Source organism: Morone saxatilis, unplaced genomic scaffold, assembly GCF_004916995.1.
Source record: "Morone saxatilis isolate NCDOM2014 unplaced genomic scaffold, NCSU_SB_2.0 Contig5, whole genome shotgun sequence".
Taxonomy (NCBI): domain Eukaryota; kingdom Metazoa; phylum Chordata; class Actinopteri; family Moronidae; genus Morone; species Morone saxatilis.
The window spans coordinates 13,572,857-13,593,550 of record NW_023340095.1 but is presented as its reverse complement, the minus strand read 5'-3'; the positions used below and the strand labels follow the sequence as shown (position 1 = coordinate 13,593,550).

General features: G+C 40.3%; 2 protein-coding genes across 3 annotated transcripts in view; one reads left to right on the top strand and one right to left on the bottom strand.

Moving 5' to 3' along the window:
* tlk1a (tousled-like kinase 1a) overlaps positions 1–10,253 on the top strand; it is a 13,322-nt gene extending 3,069 nt beyond the window's left edge. Inside the window, 21 exon segments of the mRNA XM_035676148.1 lie at positions 1,156–1,277; positions 1,360–1,431; positions 2,579–2,617; positions 3,160–3,235; positions 3,336–3,379; positions 3,590–3,685; positions 3,778–3,864; positions 3,987–4,079; positions 4,300–4,410; positions 4,504–4,640; positions 5,999–6,187; positions 6,410–6,476; positions 6,999–7,096; positions 7,308–7,389; positions 7,494–7,585; positions 7,795–7,884; positions 7,995–8,164; positions 8,329–8,464; positions 8,775–8,886; positions 8,979–9,086; positions 9,197–10,253. Of these exon segments, the coding sequence (XP_035532041.1) occupies positions 1,156–1,277; positions 1,360–1,431; positions 2,579–2,617; positions 3,160–3,235; positions 3,336–3,379; positions 3,590–3,685; positions 3,778–3,864; positions 3,987–4,079; positions 4,300–4,410; positions 4,504–4,640; positions 5,999–6,187; positions 6,410–6,476; positions 6,999–7,096; positions 7,308–7,389; positions 7,494–7,585; positions 7,795–7,884; positions 7,995–8,164; positions 8,329–8,464; positions 8,775–8,886; positions 8,979–9,086; positions 9,197–9,367 (2,192 nt within the window). The 3' untranslated portion in view covers positions 9,368–10,253.
* A 239-nt stretch (positions 10,254–10,492) lies between these two features.
* LOC118338817 (Golgi reassembly-stacking protein 2-like) lies at positions 10,493–18,423 on the bottom strand. 2 transcript variants are annotated; one of them, XM_035676151.1, is made up of 10 exons: positions 18,248–18,423; positions 15,749–15,829; positions 15,426–15,629; positions 15,157–15,243; positions 14,943–15,073; positions 13,212–13,344; positions 12,964–13,096; positions 12,651–12,734; positions 12,454–12,570; positions 10,493–11,825 (listed from the first exon to the last, which is right to left on the bottom strand). In XM_035676151.1, exons 1-10 carry the CDS (start codon positions 18,308–18,310, stop codon positions 11,596–11,598), a joined length of 1,263 nt encoding a protein of 420 aa, XP_035532044.1. In that variant the 5' UTR covers positions 18,311–18,423; the 3' UTR covers positions 10,493–11,595. The 2 variants fall into 2 exon arrangements, with proteins under 2 accessions (XP_035532044.1, XP_035532043.1); XM_035676150.1 differs by having other exon boundaries at positions 10,494–11,825; positions 12,651–12,743.
* Between the last annotated feature and the right edge of the window lie 2,271 nt (positions 18,424–20,694).

Here is a 20,694-nt window from a genome sequence, read left to right as displayed (position 1 = left end):
GGTTGGTGTGCAGAGGCCTTTACCTGTTGTTCCTCAAGTGGCTTCATGCTGCACACTGAAGCAGGCCTGTGTGCTGGCCCTGGCTTTGTAGTAGACACTGTTTTTGTTTCTGAGGATCTAATGAATGGCCTTTTGTTTAGCTTTTCCTGCTCAGGCTTGTTGTGTATCAAGCACACTCTGTGGGACGCTACAACTGTGGGCCTAAATGAAGTCCAAGTCCACATCTGAGATGGTTGAAGAGCACTTGAGATGTGAAACTTGGTGTTATTTGTCAACAAGGAAGTTGCCATTACACACACACACAGTATTGAGTACATTTATAAACCTGTTGTAATCAGTGTGTGGTTGTGTGAACAGCTCATTTATTAACACGTATTGTTTCCCTCAGTCTGAAAGAGGTTTCTGTCTTTGTTGGATGATCAGTCATTTCTGTGCCGGTTCCCTGGAGCACTGTTTAAATGCACTGACCCCCCCAGTAGTATTACTGGTGAACACTAACTGGTTGGTGTAGCTTTAAATGGATCTGAAGAGTTAGTATGTTTGTCTATATTTGGTACACATTCATCACTTGACTAATACAACCAGGCTCTATTTCTACCTACTGTGATTCTGGACGTTACTATCGAGACTACTGTCTCAGTCTGTGATGTTTCCCTCCACTTAAATGGATTCCTTTGCACATTCAAAATGGTTGTCTCATTAAAGCACAGGTTTGGTGAGCAGACCTCTCCGTCTGCAGCAGCACTGAAGCCCGGGGAGCTCACGTAACAGTCCCACAGCAGCACTGTATTCATCAGAGCAGTCCAAACGTTGCTCTTGGACTCGGAGGATTATAGTGTTTGTAGCACAGTGTGTCCGTTACAACTTCTCTCCTACGCTGCGTTTTCAGTTGTTGAAAACCTTCCTTCTCTCCTCTGTGCTACAGTCCTGTGGAGGGAAACCTGTCTTGGTTGTGCATTAGGGAATGGGCATTCATTTGCTCTTGGCCTTTATTCTGCCAGTTTGAGATCTGTTTATGTAACAAAGGTTACATTTATCATCACTCGGCTCTCAAGTTCATTTCCACTCGGTCCTCCGTTCCTGAGCATCCAAAGCTTCATTAAGCTGACCGTTGAATTACTCAGACATACTGTGAACTGTTGCTAATCTTCCTAGGCACCATGGAGGAGCTGCACAGCCTGGACCCCCGGAGACAGGAGCTGCTGGAGGCACGCTTTATGGGCGGGGTCAGTGGCAGCACAGGGGGCAGCACTGGCAGCACAAGTGGGGGAACCAAAGTGAGTCAATCTGCAGCACTGTCACTGTTTGTGCATAACTGTTTTTGAGTCTCGTACTAAAATGATCTTCTTGTTTTTTCAGGGTTTGACCAATAATGAATGTTCAAATCACAGTTTTGGAAGCCTGGGATCCTTAAGTGACAAAGAGTCAGAGGTACACTAACCTGTTGACACAACATACACATAGATAAAAGGTTAATTAGTTATAGTATAAATACATACCCATATGTTAACATTCATATTTCATTCAAATTCTTGCCTATTGCTGTAGAGCTGAGACTCATGAGTCAATGAGTTTTCTTCAGCTGCAAAGTAGTGTGTGTGTGTGTGTGTGTGTGGTGTGTGTTGTGTGTGTGTGTGTGTTATATGGTATGTCTGCTGTCTCAACAGTACCATACCTAAAAAAAAAAATTAAAAAAAAATATGATGACTGCTATCAGTGAAAACTATTTATTTGGGGGTTTCGTCTGTTAATCTTAAACAGGTTCATATTTGAAAATTGCATTTTGTTTAAATGGTCATTCGTACTGGTTGTTTATGTAAACCAGTTCCTGTTTTTATTTTTTATTTTTTGGGGTGACACCTAATGGATATCATGACCTCCATCATTCAGACACTATGATGAATTTTTGTTAGAGGGACCCTCCATCTGTGAATTTACCAGACCTATATCTCCCCATCGGGTAGTGTGCAAGACTACATTCAGACCAACAAAGGCTTCCTCAGTAATTTCAGTAAGACCACTGCATTGGTACAGCGTGGGATGCCAGCTACCATGCTGTGTCCTGGTATTTAATAAGCCTTCAAACTGGATTTCCATGTCCATATTTTATGTTCTTTTGGTATGCTCTAGCAGTACACTCACACCACTACGGCCAAGACCGTGTCTGGTTTTGCAGTAGTGCTATTATTTGTCTGAATGCCCTCTAAGGCTGCACTGACATGTATTTTTCAGCATTTTTTTAATCTAATGCACTGACCTGTTGAATTAACCTTGACTGTTTCTTCAAAATCTGGAAGCTTCCTGATGATATTGTTCCTTCTGATTCAGATCAGACCGGCCATTATTGACAAATGCCTTGACTGCACAAAGTTGTTGATTTGGTTGTCATAAAGTCTGTGAAATGATAGTTCTTGTGTTAAATTAGGGTTATGAGGACAATCCAGCGTTGTGCATCATTTTGTTTTTATACTGATGTACTAAAAGATCTTCAACTGTCTTGTAAACAGAATCTGCTCGTCACACAGATTTTGCTACTCCTTTTATGTTTTCCTAAACTCTTTTATTTCTTACTTAATAGGGGTCAGATGTGAAAAGAGGCAGTTCTCCTGCTTATTCGGTAGGTACATGATGGAAATCAAAAATGAAATGGTTATCCTGAAGGGGATTGTTATTTGTGTTTTACAGCACTGTGGTTAACATTAACTCAAGACCGCAATTTGTAGTGATCCCTCTAGATTGAGGGATGTCAAACTAATAAAGTGAGATTGTTTAAATGGAGATTGAATACAACTTAAATTGTATTCACATTCATTTATTCCTTTTTTGTGTGTAAATAAGATTTATCTTTATAATTGTAGATCTACTAGACTAGATAGAAAGCTGAAAAACTGCAGTGAGAGCAGCTAAACGTGTCAAAATAGAATTAAAACTGTTATTGTTATGGCTGAAGTCTGTCATGGTTTTCAGCTGTATTTTTGCATTACAGTGAGTCATTTGAGTCACTCAGTGTTGGTATAAATAAATGTGTTTAATGCAGCTTCAGTTTATTGTCAAGTTGGTAAAAAAAAAATAAACATTTGGATTTGTTTAGACTATCCCCACAAGTAGCTTGAGTGTTTTTGTGCAGTAACACATTGCTAAATCAAATTTCTCTTTCAGACCCCAGAGAAGAAACAGTCGGAAACAACCAGAGGCAGAAAAAGGAAACCTGAGATCCAATCAGAGAGCAGCCAAGGTGAGCGTCTTTGTGTTAAACTGGTTATATTCCGGCTCTTGCTTGCAGTATTTTCTTGAAATATTTCAATAACACCCTTTTCCATCTCTTTTCTTAACAGGGAAATCAATTGTGCGAGGACCCAAAATAAGTGATTATTTTGATGTAAGTTTTCAATTTGGTGTCCGATGTTTCATATATTGAAAGGAAGTGTTGAGCGAATAGTGTGTGTTGTAATTATTCTTTCAACATCTGAGGGATAATCCATTTCCTGTCTCTAAAATAACAGCACTATGAAAGAAATAGAGCCACTACTAGGTTTGCTGTTATCAAATCTTAGGCAGTGATTTCACTTTTCCTCTGTCAATGTTTTAGTTCCAGGGAGGAAATGGGTCCAGTCCAGTGAGGGGTCTCCCACCGGTGATTCGTTCACCCCAGAACTCACATTCCCACTCCGCTCAGGGCACAGCCGTAAGTTACACCAACATTTTTATTTTTGTCATTTGTGCTGCTCCATTTGGTGTTGCCCTATTATAAAAGACGTGCTCTCTCTTCTGTTGCAGGTTAGACAAAATAGCTCATCTCCTACTAGTCTGTCTTTTGGGGACCACATGACACATCCAAAGCAACTAGCAGTCAAATTTGTTCAGGTGAGAAGACTGACCACTGTGCGAAGTCCCGATGCCACCACCTCTTTGTAATTGCTCTTAAATGCGTTTGACATTGCTGCTAAAGTTTTTTTTAAATCTTCTTTTGTCGTTTTCCACTCTAGACTGATCTTACAGTGTTGAAATTGGCTGCCCTTGAAAGCACTAAGAATCTAGACCTTGAGAAGAAGGAGGGGAGAATAGATGATTTGCTAAGGGTAAGGAGAAGATCTTACTGTTAACTACCTTGGCTTGACAGTTCTGTGGTTTTACTTTTTGTGTTAAACAAATTGGATAATGTTTGGTAATAGAACAGACCTTGTATAGTCTGTCAACCATATAAACAGCCTTTTAGGATTTCAAATAATTGGTGGTTTGGGAGAATTTAGAACATAATTTGTGTAGCTGCTGATTAAAGTTTTTTTTTCTGCTTCATAGGCAAACTGTGATCTCAGGAGACAGATAGATGAACAACAAAAATTACTTGAAAAGTACAAGGAACGCTTGAATAAATGCATCACTATGAGCAAGAAGTTGCTCATAGAAAAGGTAAATTTGTTTGTATTAACCCTTTATAAACACTGAGTATTTACACGAGTCAGCAAACCTACATGCAAACCTGTGTTATGTATTGTTCTTCAGAGCACCCAGGAGAAGCAGGCCTGTCGGGAGAAAAGCATGCAGGATAGACTTCGATTAGGCCATTTCACTACAGTGAGACATGGAGCCTCATTCACAGAACAGTGGACTGACGGCTATGCCTTCCAAAATCTTGTGAAGTAAGAGGCTTTCAGTGATATTGTCTGTATCTTATTCATGATGTTATTTCATTCTTTGTTTTACTTATTTTTTATTTTTTGTAATTAATATGTTTAAACATTTGATTATCTTTAGTGAAGATGTTGTCGGACGGTTGTCTCTCACATTGTACCAGAGGACATTTGCGTAAAGTTAAGCTTTTCTCAGTGGTCCCCTGTAGTGCTACTGTAGCGCAGTGGGCAACAGCAGGTGTCATTTACAATGAATAGCAGCTTACGCGTCCACAGCTGTAATATCTACTCGTCCCTACGGTTATGGTCTGTGTGTGTGTAGCATGAAGGAATTCAAACTGTCTTTTCATTGTGTATCCTTGTGTTATACAATGACAAATAAATTACCTTGGACTTTGAGATTATCTCAGCTCCACTGCTGAGTGAATTCAGATAAGCTACTCTTGAACAGACCAAACACGGGCCCCACTTTCCCCTACCTAAGTGCTTCACTGTGAACGGGTAAGTTAGCTAGTTAGCATCCGCCGTTGTTGTTCTGAAGAAAAAAACATCACAAGAGAAACCTGATCAATCCTCTGATCACGTGCAGCTTCTGCCTTCGCCGGCTGCAAAACCTTACCTCCTTTTAGTTTTAATTCTTAATAATTGTAAGTCTTTAACCTAATTTGTTGCTGCTTACTAGCTGCTCACAGTCTGCACTAACTCTGAGAGTACAAGACGGCGCTGTAGTAACGATACATAAACGGGGACTTCTTATTTATTTGGCAGCAAACACAACTCGCTGATACTGAAGCATGAGCTTATATACACACTTTATGGCTGAGTAAAATAACACAACTACCCCTCACACACTCAACTGATACAAGAAACCCGGTAGACTCCGGCTGCCTTAAGGGGCTGTGGGTATCCTACAGAGGTTGAAGAAGGATTAGATTGTTTCCTTAAACAAAACAAATACAAATACTCCACAGTGAGCGTGTCCAGAGAAGCCTTTCCGCCCACTGCTGATAAAATCCTAGAGGAAACCAATTAATTTTTCATTTTAAGAGACATGTCTTGTTTTCTAATCTGTATATTTACTATTGCTCTGTTGCTAGAATACTTGATTACTAATATAATCATTAGCTGCAGCCCTACCTGAGACTTGATGCGTAGGCTATAATAGTTTAGAGTTTGGAAATCTGCATGTGAACTCAGCTGTAGTGTAATTGGGTGGAGCGCCCCACCATCACCCCACTATAGCTTCCATATTTGTTGATCCTCTCTAACATGGTGCTAAATGAAGTGCTTTGATAAGATGTTGTTGTGGAACACAGATATGGAAATGGTAATCTCATCTAACAAAGAATAATGCTTTCCATCTGCAGACAGCAAGAGTCGATAAATCAGCAGCGAGAAGACATCGAGAGGCAGAGAAAACTTCTAGCCAAGAGGAAACCTCCATCATCCAGCAACTCCCAAGCACCAACCACAAACTCTGAGCCAAAGCAACGCAAAACCAAGGCAGTGAATGGAGCAGAAAGTGATCCCTTTCTAAAACCCAGCCTACCTCAGCTGTACGTTCACTTCCTCTTGTAAATCCTAACAAAGCAGCCATTACCCATCAAAGGCAGTATATAAAAATCTTTCACTTTTTTGCCTGCTCAGCTGTTGCAAAGCAAGTTTAAGGACTGTATGCACAGTGAGAGAACAACAGAATGTACTAATCTAAGTAAACACAGAGATTCTGTTGACAAAAGCAAATGTTTTCTTTCCCATATCGCTCTCGTCCTGGAAAGGCTGACACTAGCAGAATACCATGAACAGGAAGAGATCTTCAAACTGCGACTTGGACATCTCAAGAAGGTTAGTCCAATGCTGAACCCCAGCAACATTTAATGAGAACATTTTTTTAATTTGTTCGGTGGGGGATTTGTCTTTTTTTATGTGTTTTAATATATTTTATAAGTAAGTCAATCCAGGGCCCAATGTGAAATAAGAAGAAGAATCAAGGGCGCTTTTACACAGTTTAGAAGTTACACCCTAATTGGACTCGGTAAATTATTAAATGTAGCAAATCTTTGTCTTCTATATGCGGATAATTGAACATATTCAGCCGGATTCTCTATTTCCTGAGCTGAACCGCTGTTCCCTTTGTGTGAATCACCCCGAGGATGAAGTGAGCCTGTAGTTCGTCGATGTATTCATTGTTTTCCCGATGAATAAGCATCACAGACAGTCCCTGACAGACTCTGTACCAAGTCAACCGTTAATATTTAATACAGAACTAGTCAGCTGTGTACAAGTGGGTTTTGATGAGCTCCTCTCCTTGTAGTCAGAGCTCTGAAGTTCCTTGTGTGTGTGTTTGTGCATTTGAATCATTTATAGGAAGAAGCTGAGATCCAGGCGGAGCTGGAGCGTCTGGAGAGAGTGCGCAACCTTCACATTCGGGAGCTGAAGAGAATAAATAATGAAGACAGCTCACAGTGAGTCTGAATCAATTTCTTTGACAGTTACTGCATTGGCATTGGAACATGGTGTGCACACAAGGCCACTATCCTCAGTATATAGTGGTGATATTAAGTAACCACCTACTGAAGGAAGTTTTCTCGTCTTTTCCCACATTGCTGGAGAATTTGTCATTCACACATAAGTCTAGATCTGTAATTTTGATTTATATATTTTTTCCATTCACAGATTTAAAGACCACCCAACGTTGAATGAACGATATCTGCTCCTACACCTTCTAGGAAGAGGGGGCTTTAGTGAAGTTTACAAGGTAAGTCATTAAATGCTGATCTTAAGTTACAAAACGAAATATAATACTGTTACCATGTTTTGTTTTTCAAGTATAAGCCACCTTTTTGTGCATATTTTGTGCAGGCTTTTGACTTGATTGAGCAACGATATGCTGCTGTGAAAATCCACCAACTTAACAAGAACTGGAGAGAAGAGAAAAAGGAGAACTATCACAAGTATGTTGGCTCCTGTGGAAATATCTGCAGTATACTATAATTAGGGTTTCAAATGTTGTGACGTGCGAGCTGCACTGATGCCCTTTGCTTTCAGTGTATTGTTATTCCTCTCCATAAGCCCAATGCTGGACTGTCAGTGCAGAATACAGCACCTGTACATTCATGCCTTGGTTGCTAATAAAAGCATAATCATCCCTTCCTCTACACAGGCACGCTTGTCGAGAGTACAGAATACACAAGGAGCTGGACCACCCCCGAATCGTGAAACTTTACGACTACTTCTCACTGGACACAGACACGTTAGTGCACTTGAAGAAATTCTCGTTCAAGCATTTCCAGGACTTTTCAGTTGGTTTCTTTTTAGATGCGTGTCATTATTCTTAGTAAGTCTTTTTTTCCCATCCAATAGGTTTTGCACTGTCATGGAGTACTGCGAAGGCAATGACTTGGATTTCTACTTGAAACAGCATAAGCTAATGTCTGAGAAGGAGGCACGGTCGATAGTCATGCAGATTGTGAACGCACTAAAATACCTGAATGAAATCAAACCCCCCATCATTCATTACGACCTTAAGCCAGGTAAACACAACCTTCTAGACCACCGACGACTCAGCACATCAGTTCAAGAAAACATCCGTTATTCTACATTAAATCAGATTGTCGGTTATCTTGTGGGCTGAAGCATCCAAGTGGTGGTATGCCATTTCTTCTCTAGCGCTGATATATTCTACTTTGATTTTAAGGCAATATCTTGTTGGTGGACGGCACAGCCTGCGGGGAAATCAAAATCACTGACTTTGGTTTATCCAAAATCATGGATGACGACAACTACGGCGTAGATGGGATGGACCTGACATCCCAGGGTGCAGGGACGTATTGGTGAGAAGAAACGCCCTGTGCATACATACATCACATACTGTACAGTTTAAAGATACGGACAGTGGTGGAAGAGGTGTTCATTCACTTAAGTATCAATGCAGTAAAGATTTTAAGTTCAATCAACAAGTATCTGAAGTAAAATTACTGGTTATGTTTGTTGTTAAATGTAGTGGAGTAAAAAGTAAAGTAGCATGAAATAGAAATTAAAGTACCTTGAAATTGTACTTTACTACAGTACTTTGGTAACTAAGCACATTGACTCAAGACACTAATCTATGTTTTTTCTATGTTTTTTCTATATTCTGGCTAGGTACTTGCCGCCTGAATGTTTTGTGGTTGGTAAAGAACCTCCAAAGATCTCCAATAAGGTGGACGTGTGGTCTGTGGGCATTATCTTTTTTCAGTGTCTGTATGGAAGGAAGGTGAGGAGGGCAATACCGATTCTAATGTTTATTTTTCTGTATATTAATTACATTTATTGTATGATGATTAAGCACTGCTCCTTCTTTTTCAGCCTTTTGGCCACAATCAGTCACAGCAAGACATCCTGCAGGAGAACACCATATTGAAAGCTACCGATGTTCAGTTCCCTGTGAAGCCGGTTGCCAGTAATGAAGCAAAGGTAGGCCAGCTTGCATACAAAAGGGACACAGCTAGGTTTTGTATTATCAAAGAAAATATATCTTAAACACTAATGAAATGGATTTATACCATCTCTTCCCCCCCCTCCAGGCCTTCATAAGGCGTTGTCTGGCATACAGGAAGGAGGACCGCATCGACGTTCACCAGATGGGAAGCGACCCCTACCTGCTCCCTCACATGCGGAGGTCAAGCTCCTCTGGAAATCTGCAGATGAGTCCTGCTAGCTCGGGACTCGCCTCCTCCAGTATCATCTCATACTGACAGCCTTGTACTGTGACAACAAAAAGAAACAAAAAACTGGCAAACTGACCAAGTTGCTCCCCACCTGCAGAGCTTCGGGCTTGTGGGAGAAGGAACAGCCAGCAACAGGAAGAGCAGGACACCGGTGGGGAGAGCTCACCTGGCCTCCTGACCTGTGACAGGCTTCTCCTTGTTCACCAGGGCTTGATCAATGGAGGGACAGTGAAGTTATGTTTTTAAAAGGATCTTTTTAGGGTCTGACAAAAGCACTGAAACTGACAGCGTACCTTGAAGAAAATGTGAGTGGACAGTTTGTTCAGATGTTGCAGATGGATAAAGCCTTAAAGGGCCGAAGGGAGACTTGGCAGCCCGCCGTTTAGATTAAATAACATGGTCCTGCCAGGGTGCAAATGATTCAGCTGCTAGAAGTTAATTTACTGTGAGGAGAGGACAGTCATCATTATATAGAACTACAAAGATTTTACTATTGATTTGGCTAAATGTTTTGTTTTTCACAAATGTTAGGCTTTAATTTGAGTTACTTAGCCATGAGAATGTAATGTGTAGCATACAAGTGGCATCTAGTGACCTGTAGGTTGGGGCAGCGTACTTACGTTTTAATGCACAAAGTAACCAAATGTAGAAAAATGACAATGTATAAAATCCTATGCAGGAATATTAATTAACAGATAAATTGGAAACTGTATATTCTGTACAGGTGAATTTTCAAATTTTGAACTGCAGCAGTAACGTGTAAAGAGTTAAAATTTCCCCATGTAAAACTAGTCTCTTGGAGTGTTTCATTTTGCTGCTTTGTTGCTCTTACTTTTTCAAGGGCTGTATGTTCCACTTCGGGTACAGATTGTACAGTTCTGCAAAGAGTGAATAATAAATACCAGGAAACATTTTTCTCTCCCAGTGAATGTTACTGTGAGATATATCAGCCTGTTCATTCTAAAGTGAACATCTATGCTTATCACCTGATAATACATGCTGTAAATCTTAGCAATGCAATCTGCCAAGCATGTGTCTTAATCTCTGAGATTATACTGGCACTCAGTGGCTCTGTTCGGTACTGCAGGTGTACAAAAGATGCTCACATCATTTTTAACATGAGGGGGGGCATAAAAATAAAAAGCAGACGCTGAGATAGTAAAAATACATCAGTTTAATCAAGGTAACAATTTGTCACTTTACAAATCATTTATTTTACAAAACCAAAAGCGTTATACTTAATAACTACTGCACTGCAGAAGGCAAACCTGCTTCTCTAAAGGAAAATCCCCAGTAGTATAAGTTACTGCCCCGTCTGACCCTGAAGACCATCAGTAGTGTAGAGCTACTGAAAGGCCACATTGACACTCTTTAGCATTACCTCTGATTCACAGAGAAAGGCTGTATTATTATATAGTATATATTCAGTAATAATATTCTGTGGGCGTTGTGCTGCCTGAGCATTGTAGTTAAACTGTATTCTCCTCCTGTGGTGTATTGGTAACACATCTCATGTCTGACGGAAACACTGCGAGTTCAAATCCCATGAGGCTTAACAATGCTTTCTTGGCTAATGTTATTAGGAGCAATAAAGAGTAGTCATAGTAGCCACATCCACAGCATCCTAGATTTAACCACCATAAGTCCGAGCAATAACCATATTTACAGCCAGGCAGAGCAGTTACAGCTGTGCTCACACATCTGTGGATGTTCACCGTCAGAGCTCGGACTTTTAAAAGGAGTAATGAGCAATGAATTGATAATGTAAAGTGTCAGATCATTTCTCCTTTCAGCACGTTTCCCTAAACTAGGAGTGTATTATTAGTGGAGGGAGTGCAAAAGAAGTTGAAAGAAATTTCCATCATGACCCTTCAGGGGCTCCGTAGTAGTTAGACCACTAAAGAAAGCTGCAAAGATACTAACTTGAACACTTAAAAGTAACCTGTTTCCCACATATCTTACACTCTTTTTGAGCCAAGATTAAAAATCCTACAACGTTTTTGTCAGTACAGCTATAACCATGATTGAGTTGTGAACTATTTAACTGGTATTCTACAGGTTGTATAAATGAACTCTGTTTGCATGATCCATGTAACATTCCTTCTGCCATCAAACTGTTCTTAAGATGCAGGACTGCGATGCTGCCTGACACACATTCACAGGAAAACACAGTTCCAGTAACCTCGAGATTTGTACGAGAGAGTTGCTTTGTTGTGTAAAGACTTAAGAGCAAGTTGACAACCTGGTCCTCTCTGCTAAGATGAGTCTGCAGTCATTGTGATATTTATTGATTCACAGGCGGCCACTGGTGATGATGGGACGGGGCTTTTAGTCAGTATACTGTTCATTTGAATAGTGGAGGAGGGAAATGCGGTGTTCTGCCGAACAGCAGGAGCTGCATTGGCACTGACTGGGGGAAGAACAAAGTCAGACGGCGGCAGAGTTACACCGGGGGCCACGCCTGGCAGGGTGAGAGGTGGAAGACCTGTGGAGCACAACGCCAACTTAAAACTGTTATCTTCTACTGCATAGGTGTGAACGGTTTAATGAAGTTTAAAAAAATACAGCATATACATTTATTTCTAAAAACCTTTTGAGGATGGAGCTGGAGATAATCTGTACTTCTATTACTGGCATCAAATCCCACTAAGAGTCCAAACCCAACAATGCATTAGTACGTCGTCTACTTCCCAATTTCCCCACCCTGTCTGTGGCACCGGACCAGAAGTCCATTTGTTCCTACCGAGGACATTAGGTCTTTAAAAGCAGTAAAGAAATATCTAATTTAAGTAACACCACCAATTAGTAATAGTCTATAACAACTGGTCATTGTATTCTTAGCAAATGAGTAATAGATTTCAGATTACTGAGCATTTATAGCAGTGAGATGGTGTATACAGGATTAAATCAGAATATACTGCCCATGTACATCTCTGAGGGAAAATGTCACTGCATGTGCAACAGTGATGGGTTTTGAATAGTTTTGTGGGGGTCTATGGCACAATTCATCCTTGGTTTTGCTCTTTTCATGGGATTTGTGGACTAAAAGAATAATCTAGAACAACAGATTAAGAATAAAGATTGTTTAAAGTAACCCAAGCACAAAACAATACCTGCATGTTGTAATCCACAAACTCCAGATGGCAATACATGGCCCACATCTGGCAAGGTGATATTTACATTTGGTAAATTAGGAAAGGGTGGAAGACCTCCAGGTAGGGGCATTAAACCTGTGCAACAAATATTATGTATATTAGACTATGCTAGAATAGCGGACTTTGGCACCAAACCTAAAATAATATCTACTAACCTGGTAGTGTGGCAGCAGGATTGACACACAGGGGAACGCTTTGTGAGAAGGGGACTTGGCTCGTCAGTGGGGCCGTAGGAGCTCCTGAAAATGCTTTGAACCCAATTGTTACTGACCGTGTTATATGTTACCAGAACAATGATGAATATGGGCATTTAACTCTCTCTTGGTTTGTGTATTTATTTTAGTTCTTTAAGCAACAATCTGATGTCTAACCAAGTATCAAGAATTTCTCTCTTTACAGAATCTGCTAATTCGATAGCTAGGTCACATCAGTTCAGACAGGACATTTTTAACAGGGATGATAGTGTACCTGTCTGCAGATTGCTAACGACAGCGGTCGGGTTAGAGTTGACTGACAAGCCGGCGAGAGACTGCTCTAATCCAGTCGATGCAGAAGAGGACACGGCAACTGGGACGGTTGGAATGACGGCAGAGAGGACGACCTGGTAACCAAAATTAACCTCATCTCAATAAATGTTCACAACATCTGCAGCCTACATGACAGCATGATAATGTTTCTGTCTGGATGCAATTATTTCTTTTAAGGAGTTGAGTTACCTCTGTGAAGCCATCTTTAGGTGGAGGAGCCGGTTCACTCTGAGTCCGAGCGGAGAAACCGATCTTCTTGCCCTCTGCAAACGGCAGTGTAGGTATCCTGTGCAGGTAGCCGTAGCCAATGCCACATCCTAGACTGAAGAGACAGAAATACTGTGAGGGCAGAAGGTCAAAACATTTCACAGTAGCCTTAAAGATGATGTGAAATGGCAACCTCACACTCTGAGGGGGTTCCGAATGGCAAGACTTGACTTTAAACTTGTGTTCACAAAATGCTATTGTTGCTGACAGTTGGACTCCATTTAACATTTACTGAGAACAGCAAGGGGGTCTGAAACTAAAACATAACAGACATTGTCGTAAGTTTTTATAAATATAAAATGCAGTAAAACCAAACAAAATGACTGTTTCTAGTTTCTTTGTTTAATTTGAGGATCAAATTAAATTGTTTAATAAGTAATAATTAATGTGATTTAAATCATAATTACATCGCAAATATAAAAAATCCTGTCCTGAACAATGCTATAAATGCTAAAAATGACTGAAAATAAACTAAAGAAGAAGAGTGCACTCAGGAGAGTGTAGATCTCTGCCAGGTGTGTCCCAGTGCTCAGCCTGGCAGGCGTTTACAGATGATGTAACACATTAACACATTATGATTGGTTGTAGGCTTCGCCGGAAAATGTATGGATGTTGTACGTTCGTGCCACAGATTACTGATTGATTGTGCGTTTATTTGTGTAGAGAAAGACATCTACATGTAATCTGTTTGTAGAGAGGTCGAGGGTCCAATGAGCTTCTAGTTTCTACTTTTCAAAGCGTGTGATGTGGAGGCATTTCTTGAAAATGAAGAATTTGAAATGATTCTGCAGTGAATCAAGATTACAGTCATCAATGACAGAACAATGGGGTCTGAACTGAGTCTGTGGCGCAAATACACGGACTCTACCGACGTGCATCATGTGTTAATGTGTTACGTCATCTATAAATGCAGGACTCTGAGAATACAAGATGGTGGTGAAGATAACAATTCATCTCATATTGTGCCTAACTTTAGATGGATTATAACATATTGGGTATCAAATTAATCTGCAGATTACTTTTGTTGAGCCACAACAAAGGCCAAAATGTAAGAAAGTAAGTTTTATTTTTAGCCTAGCAGATTGCCATCAATGCTCTTTGCTATGTCATAATGCATATTGTTAATGGTGAATGCTGCGCCCCTACTGGCCGGTTTAGAGGAGTGACAAGTCAACAGTCAATGGTGGTATAAAACAGAGCAGTCAATAAAGTAGGTTCTTCAAAAATTGTGAATCACTGCACCATGAGAGAGTCATTAAAGTCATAATGTACATGAAAGATTATGAGGTTTATGGGTCCAGTATGTGAGATTTGCTGCACACACAACACAGACACACACACAACACCAGAACACACCACACAACACCACACCACCACACACACACACACACGGTCAAATGCACCATTGTGCGTAGAGGGGATAATATAACTACCAAATCTAAACTGAATATTAATTCTGGACTGAATGTGTATAAAACATAAAAAAAAACAATATTTATAACCCTAAGTGAATTGGAAGTGTGAGTTAGTCGTGCAGCAGAGGCTGAGCACCAGATTTTGTGTGTGTAAAACAATGTCATACCAACATCCATGGCTTTCAACTGGCAACAGAAGTCAAACTCAGGCAGATGATTTCCTTGATGACTGTCATACCTTCCCTCTCCACCCCAGTCACAGTTTGGTGTGATGACCACCTCCCGGCAGTTGTCTGTGTCTGTGTTGTAAACGTACAGCTTCAGCTCCTTCCCTTCATAGGTTTCAACGATGGAGAACAGATCTTCACTCTGCAGAAAGAGCAGATATACACGGCATGTTGACCTGTTGCCAACTTGAAGCCAGCGTTGCTACTAATCCGCAAAGCAAGTACCTCGTTCATGACGGTGTCGGCTCCTATAATGTAGTCAGCGTGGGCCCTCAAACCAGCCAGGGCTGCAGGAGAGTTTGGCTCCACTTCCTGGACTCAGACAACATGTATAAGCATATTAAGCAATAACAATAACAAATAAAAACCCATATTATTTTACACCACAATTTGGAGTTGTATGCAATATGTATAAAATACACCAAATATATTTAGCCAAATCTGTAATCATATCAAAACAACATGTAATAACCACTCAGGATGGTGACACTCACCAAGACATGCCAAACATTTTCGTTGGCTCCTTCAAAGCTGCAGAAGCGAATGCTGACCCCCAGAAGCCCCTGGCCGCCCCACATGTTGCTGGGCGTGATGGTTGTCTCCCTCACTGCCAGCGTCTTGCTACTGTACAACAGCATCTTGATGGGCCTCTCCACGTTCATCTTCAGCAACTCTTTTAGGGTGTCATTGTCCTTGTTCTGTCAAAGATCACAACATTCAAGTCACCTGTCATAACACGTATAAGACTATAGGAGATGTACTAAAGCAGATCTAATAGCTAGAGCAGGTTTTATTAGTGCTATTATAGTATTTTTACCAGTCTAGTGTCACAGATGGAAATGATGAAATCGAAGAATGGCTCCAGTCCTGCTCGGTGACCGGGGGAATTCTCCTGCACCTGTAAAATACAGCATCATAAAGACAGGACAATAGACAGTGGAAGATTTAAAGAACGTCCTCTGGTCAACCTCAATATGAACCTCAATATCTGTATATACAACATGAATCCATGGATCCACCTTGTCTTGAGTCAACAGTTCAGGCTGCTGGTGACTGTGGTGTTGGGAATATTGTCTTGGAACACATTAGGCCCTTCAATGCCATTGGAGCATTGTTTAAATGCTGCAGCTGAGTATTGGTGCATCCTTTTATAGCCACTTCTACTCATCTTCTGAAAGTTTTACTCCAGCAGGATAGCCCTGCCATGTCACATTACCCATGGTGCACTTCTTCTTTGCTGTTCTTCTCATTGACGTCTCTAATGAGTGGTGATGTGGCTTAAGTATCGATATGCAAACATACAGTATGTTTAAGCGCGTTTCTACATCCATTTATGACTGTGGGAGTGGGAAAGAGGCTCACGCGTGTGCATTCGAGTTCCACAATGATTGCAATTTATGAAACAGAATCAGGCGTACACACAGTTTTAGTCGTGAATCTACATCACTTTTCATGCAATTGGCAGGGATTTGGTGGAATATGACATCCACATAACTGTGAAGGTAACTAAATGCTTTTAAAATCTTGAAAACTGACCTAACACTGAAGGAAAAAAACTGTGACTAGAGAAATATGCTCCCTATAGAATAATTAAGAATAATATTTAAATAAATTAAATGAAGTTGAATTAAAGTATCAGATATGTGTCTTTGCTTATGAAATCCTGAACAAATATTATAGTCTCTTTCTGTTTCTTTGCAGTTTTCAGTTTTTTGACTGTGACCAAGATATTCTGAAAGCAAGAATTCAGTAACTTCAATCCAGTTTCAAGTTTCAGTTTCAGTAATAAGCCTGACTTAACCGGTTATCTTGCTACTTGGAACAGCCCTCCGGCATGCTGTTTGACGGTCTTTGTTCTTCAGTCAAAGACACATACCTTGACACAGAGGAAACAACAGTTTACAATGTAGTTATTTAGCAGGGGGAAATATGTAGTGAAACTAGTGAATATGATTTATTGTTTGTTTGTGTAAATTAACAAACAAGAGTTTGCTGATGCTATCGTGCTAACTTCTCTAAAATTTTAAATTGGATTATTTTTATTAGCAGCTTCCTCCACAACTGATGACAATGAACTGATGGTTGAAACACAGTATTTTATAATTACATTAACAAAGATACTGTAACACCCATAACCGATCCCTTAACATACCCTTAATAAAGGAAAATACCAAGCCAGCGTACCCCCTACATTTAAATAATTCATATTTTAATTGTTTTAACAAAAATGCCAAGTTAACAGGTTCTCAAATGGGAATATTTGTTGGCTTTCTTAGTTTTCTATGACAGTAAATTGAATATATCAGGGTAAAGTCTGATGTAGTGCAGGGTATACGCAGGTATACGGAGCAGCATTGGGTATACCTACATCTAAATCATAGACATATAATGTGCATCATTCAGTAGTGTTCTCCCAAGGAGGACTAATGCATTGACATAGTTGTCCAGTTTTCATGATCCAGTGATTGCATGATGATAAGGAACACTTCACTCAAAATAGATATTTACGTAGTTGTCAGTATTGATTGTAAGATCTGCACCTCTCCTGTGTCTAATGTTAATGTCATAATGATCCTTACTCCCTGAAGTCCAGCTGCAGAGGTTCAGTGACAATGTGCAAATATCACTGGTCCATTTTGGGGTGAATTAACTATGCAATCCCATGTCACTGTTCACAGCACAGAGGGTTTATCCTCTGCTGGATGGGCCTTATACCCACTGCTCCACAGTTCTTCTCTGGACTAAAAGTGTCTGTAGACTCATTGTTGGGTGGGAGAAGTTAACGTTTTTATTTAAAAATGAAGGCACACACCCATCTTCACAAAGCATGCAGCTATCGTTAGAGTAACCACACCGGTTCTTCTGGCAAAATCCTGCAGGCTCCCAAAGAGGCGTTCACGGACAGGAGAAACAATATGCAGTTAACGACAGCGTGAGCTTGAATCTTACAACCATTAAAACACCTGAGAAATGAACTAGTGTGTGTAATGAGAACTAAAAGACAGCTTCAGTGTACCTTAACGAGTGTGGGCGTTATTTACACCACAAACACTGAGCTCTCCTCCTCAGGTGTGTTGACAGATTAGCTTTAGCTGCTACAGGCGATCTGCTAATTGACTGACAAATTAGTGAAAACCTCTCCGGTGCCCAATTACACCACTGTCCCTTAATAAACACATTAATATGAATATATTTTAGCGTCTGAACTGGATATTAGCTAGCTCATCCTTCCTCCTCCTCTTCCTCCTCCTCCTCGGCTCTGCAGCTAACAGGAGGTCTCTAACACAAAACGCTGGCACATGAAACCTGCTCTTACTCTGAGGACGTGGTATCCTTCAGTGCCTCCACCTGGTATCTCGACGCTTTGAGACCCTCCCATTGTTTGTTTCCCCCCTGAATGTGTGGTGGGTTAGCTGTGAGAGAGTTAGCAGGTGACTCTCCGCCAGATCATGTCCGTAAACACACTGCTGTCTCTGTCTGTGTGTGTGTGTGTGTGTGTGTTCCTGGTTTCCCAGCACTTCCGCTGTGGTGCAATAGTAGGTGTGTGTGTGTGTGTGTGTGTGTGGTGACAAGTGTACTGCAATGGGGTTCATCATGTTCACTGCATGTAAGCATGAAGATGACCACAAATACACTTTTTTAACTTTATCCAACTTTCTATTATATTTTTATTTTGTTTTTATTTTATTATATTTGCTGTTTGCACTACATTTGCTCTGTATCCACAAATATCTTGTGGGTTTGTTTCAAAATCTACTTTAATATTAAAGCTGCATCAACTTTTATGCGAAAAACATTTTTGCTGCATATTTGGTGAAACTTTCACTGTATCCTCACATTAGTACACGAGACAGATAAAATGTGAAATCCTGGTGCTCCTATGGGATTTGTAAGAATCCACCGGGCCTGAACGAAAACAACCAATCCAAGTGTGAACCTATCGTAACATTTTTGTGGAGTATCGTTTTTAAGCCTTGAGTACGGCAGCAGGAAGCAGGTTTCCTGTAGCAGGAAACAATGGCAGCCCACCTATTCACACACGATCTCGTATTACGATAACAGTTCACTTTTTTTTGTTTATAGGAGTTCGGGTCTACCGACTGCTCTGGGTGTCCTGAGAACTTCTGTTGATTGGCGGTTCAAATATGTTTCTGAAATGATTTTATGAGAGATATCATAACGCAGTAACATAATCTTGCTTTCTGTTTGATCAGCATCAGCGCTGCCTACAGTTTGATCTGAGTTTCCTGCGCTGTTCTGGACGGACTCACTGAGAATGACCTGTGAATCAAAAGGTAGCCATGCCCAAAAGCATACGTGGCTTTATCATCTATTTTACTCTAAATTGGACCGTAATTTACTAAATGAGCATCTTAATGTATGGAAGAAGACTTGAAACTAGAGATTGAGACCATAAACTTGTTAGGAAACTGTTAAATGAGCTCATAAATCAAGAGAGAAGTTGGGTAATTTCTCCATTAGAGTGAATGGTATCACTGTGTTATTGCCCCCTCATGGCCTTTACATAGAATGCAGGTTTTAAGACATGTTTACGACCCAGAAGCTTTGTCCATTATATACACTGTCAGTGGTTGAGTTTCATTCCCAAAATCGTCAAATACCAACTAGGAATGAGACTTAACATTTAACTATCTTCAAGCCACCAACCCAAAGTGTTTTTATATCTTTCTCGACTCTGATTGGTTGTTTTCATTCAGGCCCGGTGGATTCTCACAAATGCCGTTAAGAGCACTAAGAGGAGCCAGAGGAACTTGATTTTCCTGCCCATGACTTCCACTCACAACCTCTAACCACAATATTTCAAAATACTGTGCTTTTTGCTCTTATCTGATTGCTGTTGCCAGGTAACATAACTTTGCAGAGGACATTTTATTCAAAACAAGATAAGCTCATGAAATCTGATGATGTACGTCAATAAAAGTTTGACTGAAAGACAATAAAATATTGCATCAATAATTCAGCACTCTTAATGTGGTATTCTCTCTATTTTTTTCTCTTGTGTGGGACGATGCCGATTAGAGAATAAAGAATAAAGACACCCCACTTTAAATCTCCTGGAAGATGAGTAATGAGCCTGTTAGCCAGTAACTCGCTGTCACCATCTGTAACCATTAACGTAGCCGAGCAAAATCGGAGATAACCTCAGCTTTATTTTAAAAGTTTTTGTTTTTTTATTCAGATCCCAGCTGCTTTTGATTTATAATCAAATAATATAATCCCACTAGAGCAAGAACGAGAGCCGGGGAACAAAATTGTCTCTGTGATCCAACAGTGATACGAAGGGACATCATCAGTGCTATAAAGAACATGAGCTCAAAGAGTAGATTAATGTATATGTAGCAGAATATCTTTGTAGTGCAGCAGCTCTTATCAAATAATTTGAAATAAACTTGCTCAGAATTGTGATTCTCCTCATCAATCATCAGTTATCCTGTCAGTCTGTGTGTCCGCTAGAGCTCACCTTGATTTCATCTCTCTGCAGGCTTCACTGGACGATGCTTTAAGCTTAAAATGCATGTTTCAGGAGAGGAGATGAAGCACTGGTGTGATGTATTCTTGACATTCCCAACCAACATTGTAGTTCATATAATCACTTTAGAATAATGGTTATTATTTTACCCATTTGTATTTGACCAATTAAAATGTATTTCTAAAGACAAATACAAAAAAGTGAGTATTTTAACTGCAAGACTATTTTGGGGTAAAGGGACCAGTCACAAATATGCACAACATGAATAATGT

Coding starts and splice junctions, on each gene's coding strand:
- LOC118338817 (XM_035676150.1), bottom strand. CDS start 18,310: ATGGGAGGGTCTCAAAGCGTCGAGATACCAGGTGGAGGCACTGAAGGA. Junction 15,630..15,748: donor CCATCTGTGACACTAGACTG/GTAAAAATACTA, acceptor GATCTTTGACAG/AACAAGGACAATGACACCCT. Junction 12,744..12,963: donor CGTTAGCAATCTGCAGACAG/GTACACTATCAT, acceptor TTGGGTTCAAAG/CATTTTCAGGAGCTCCTACG.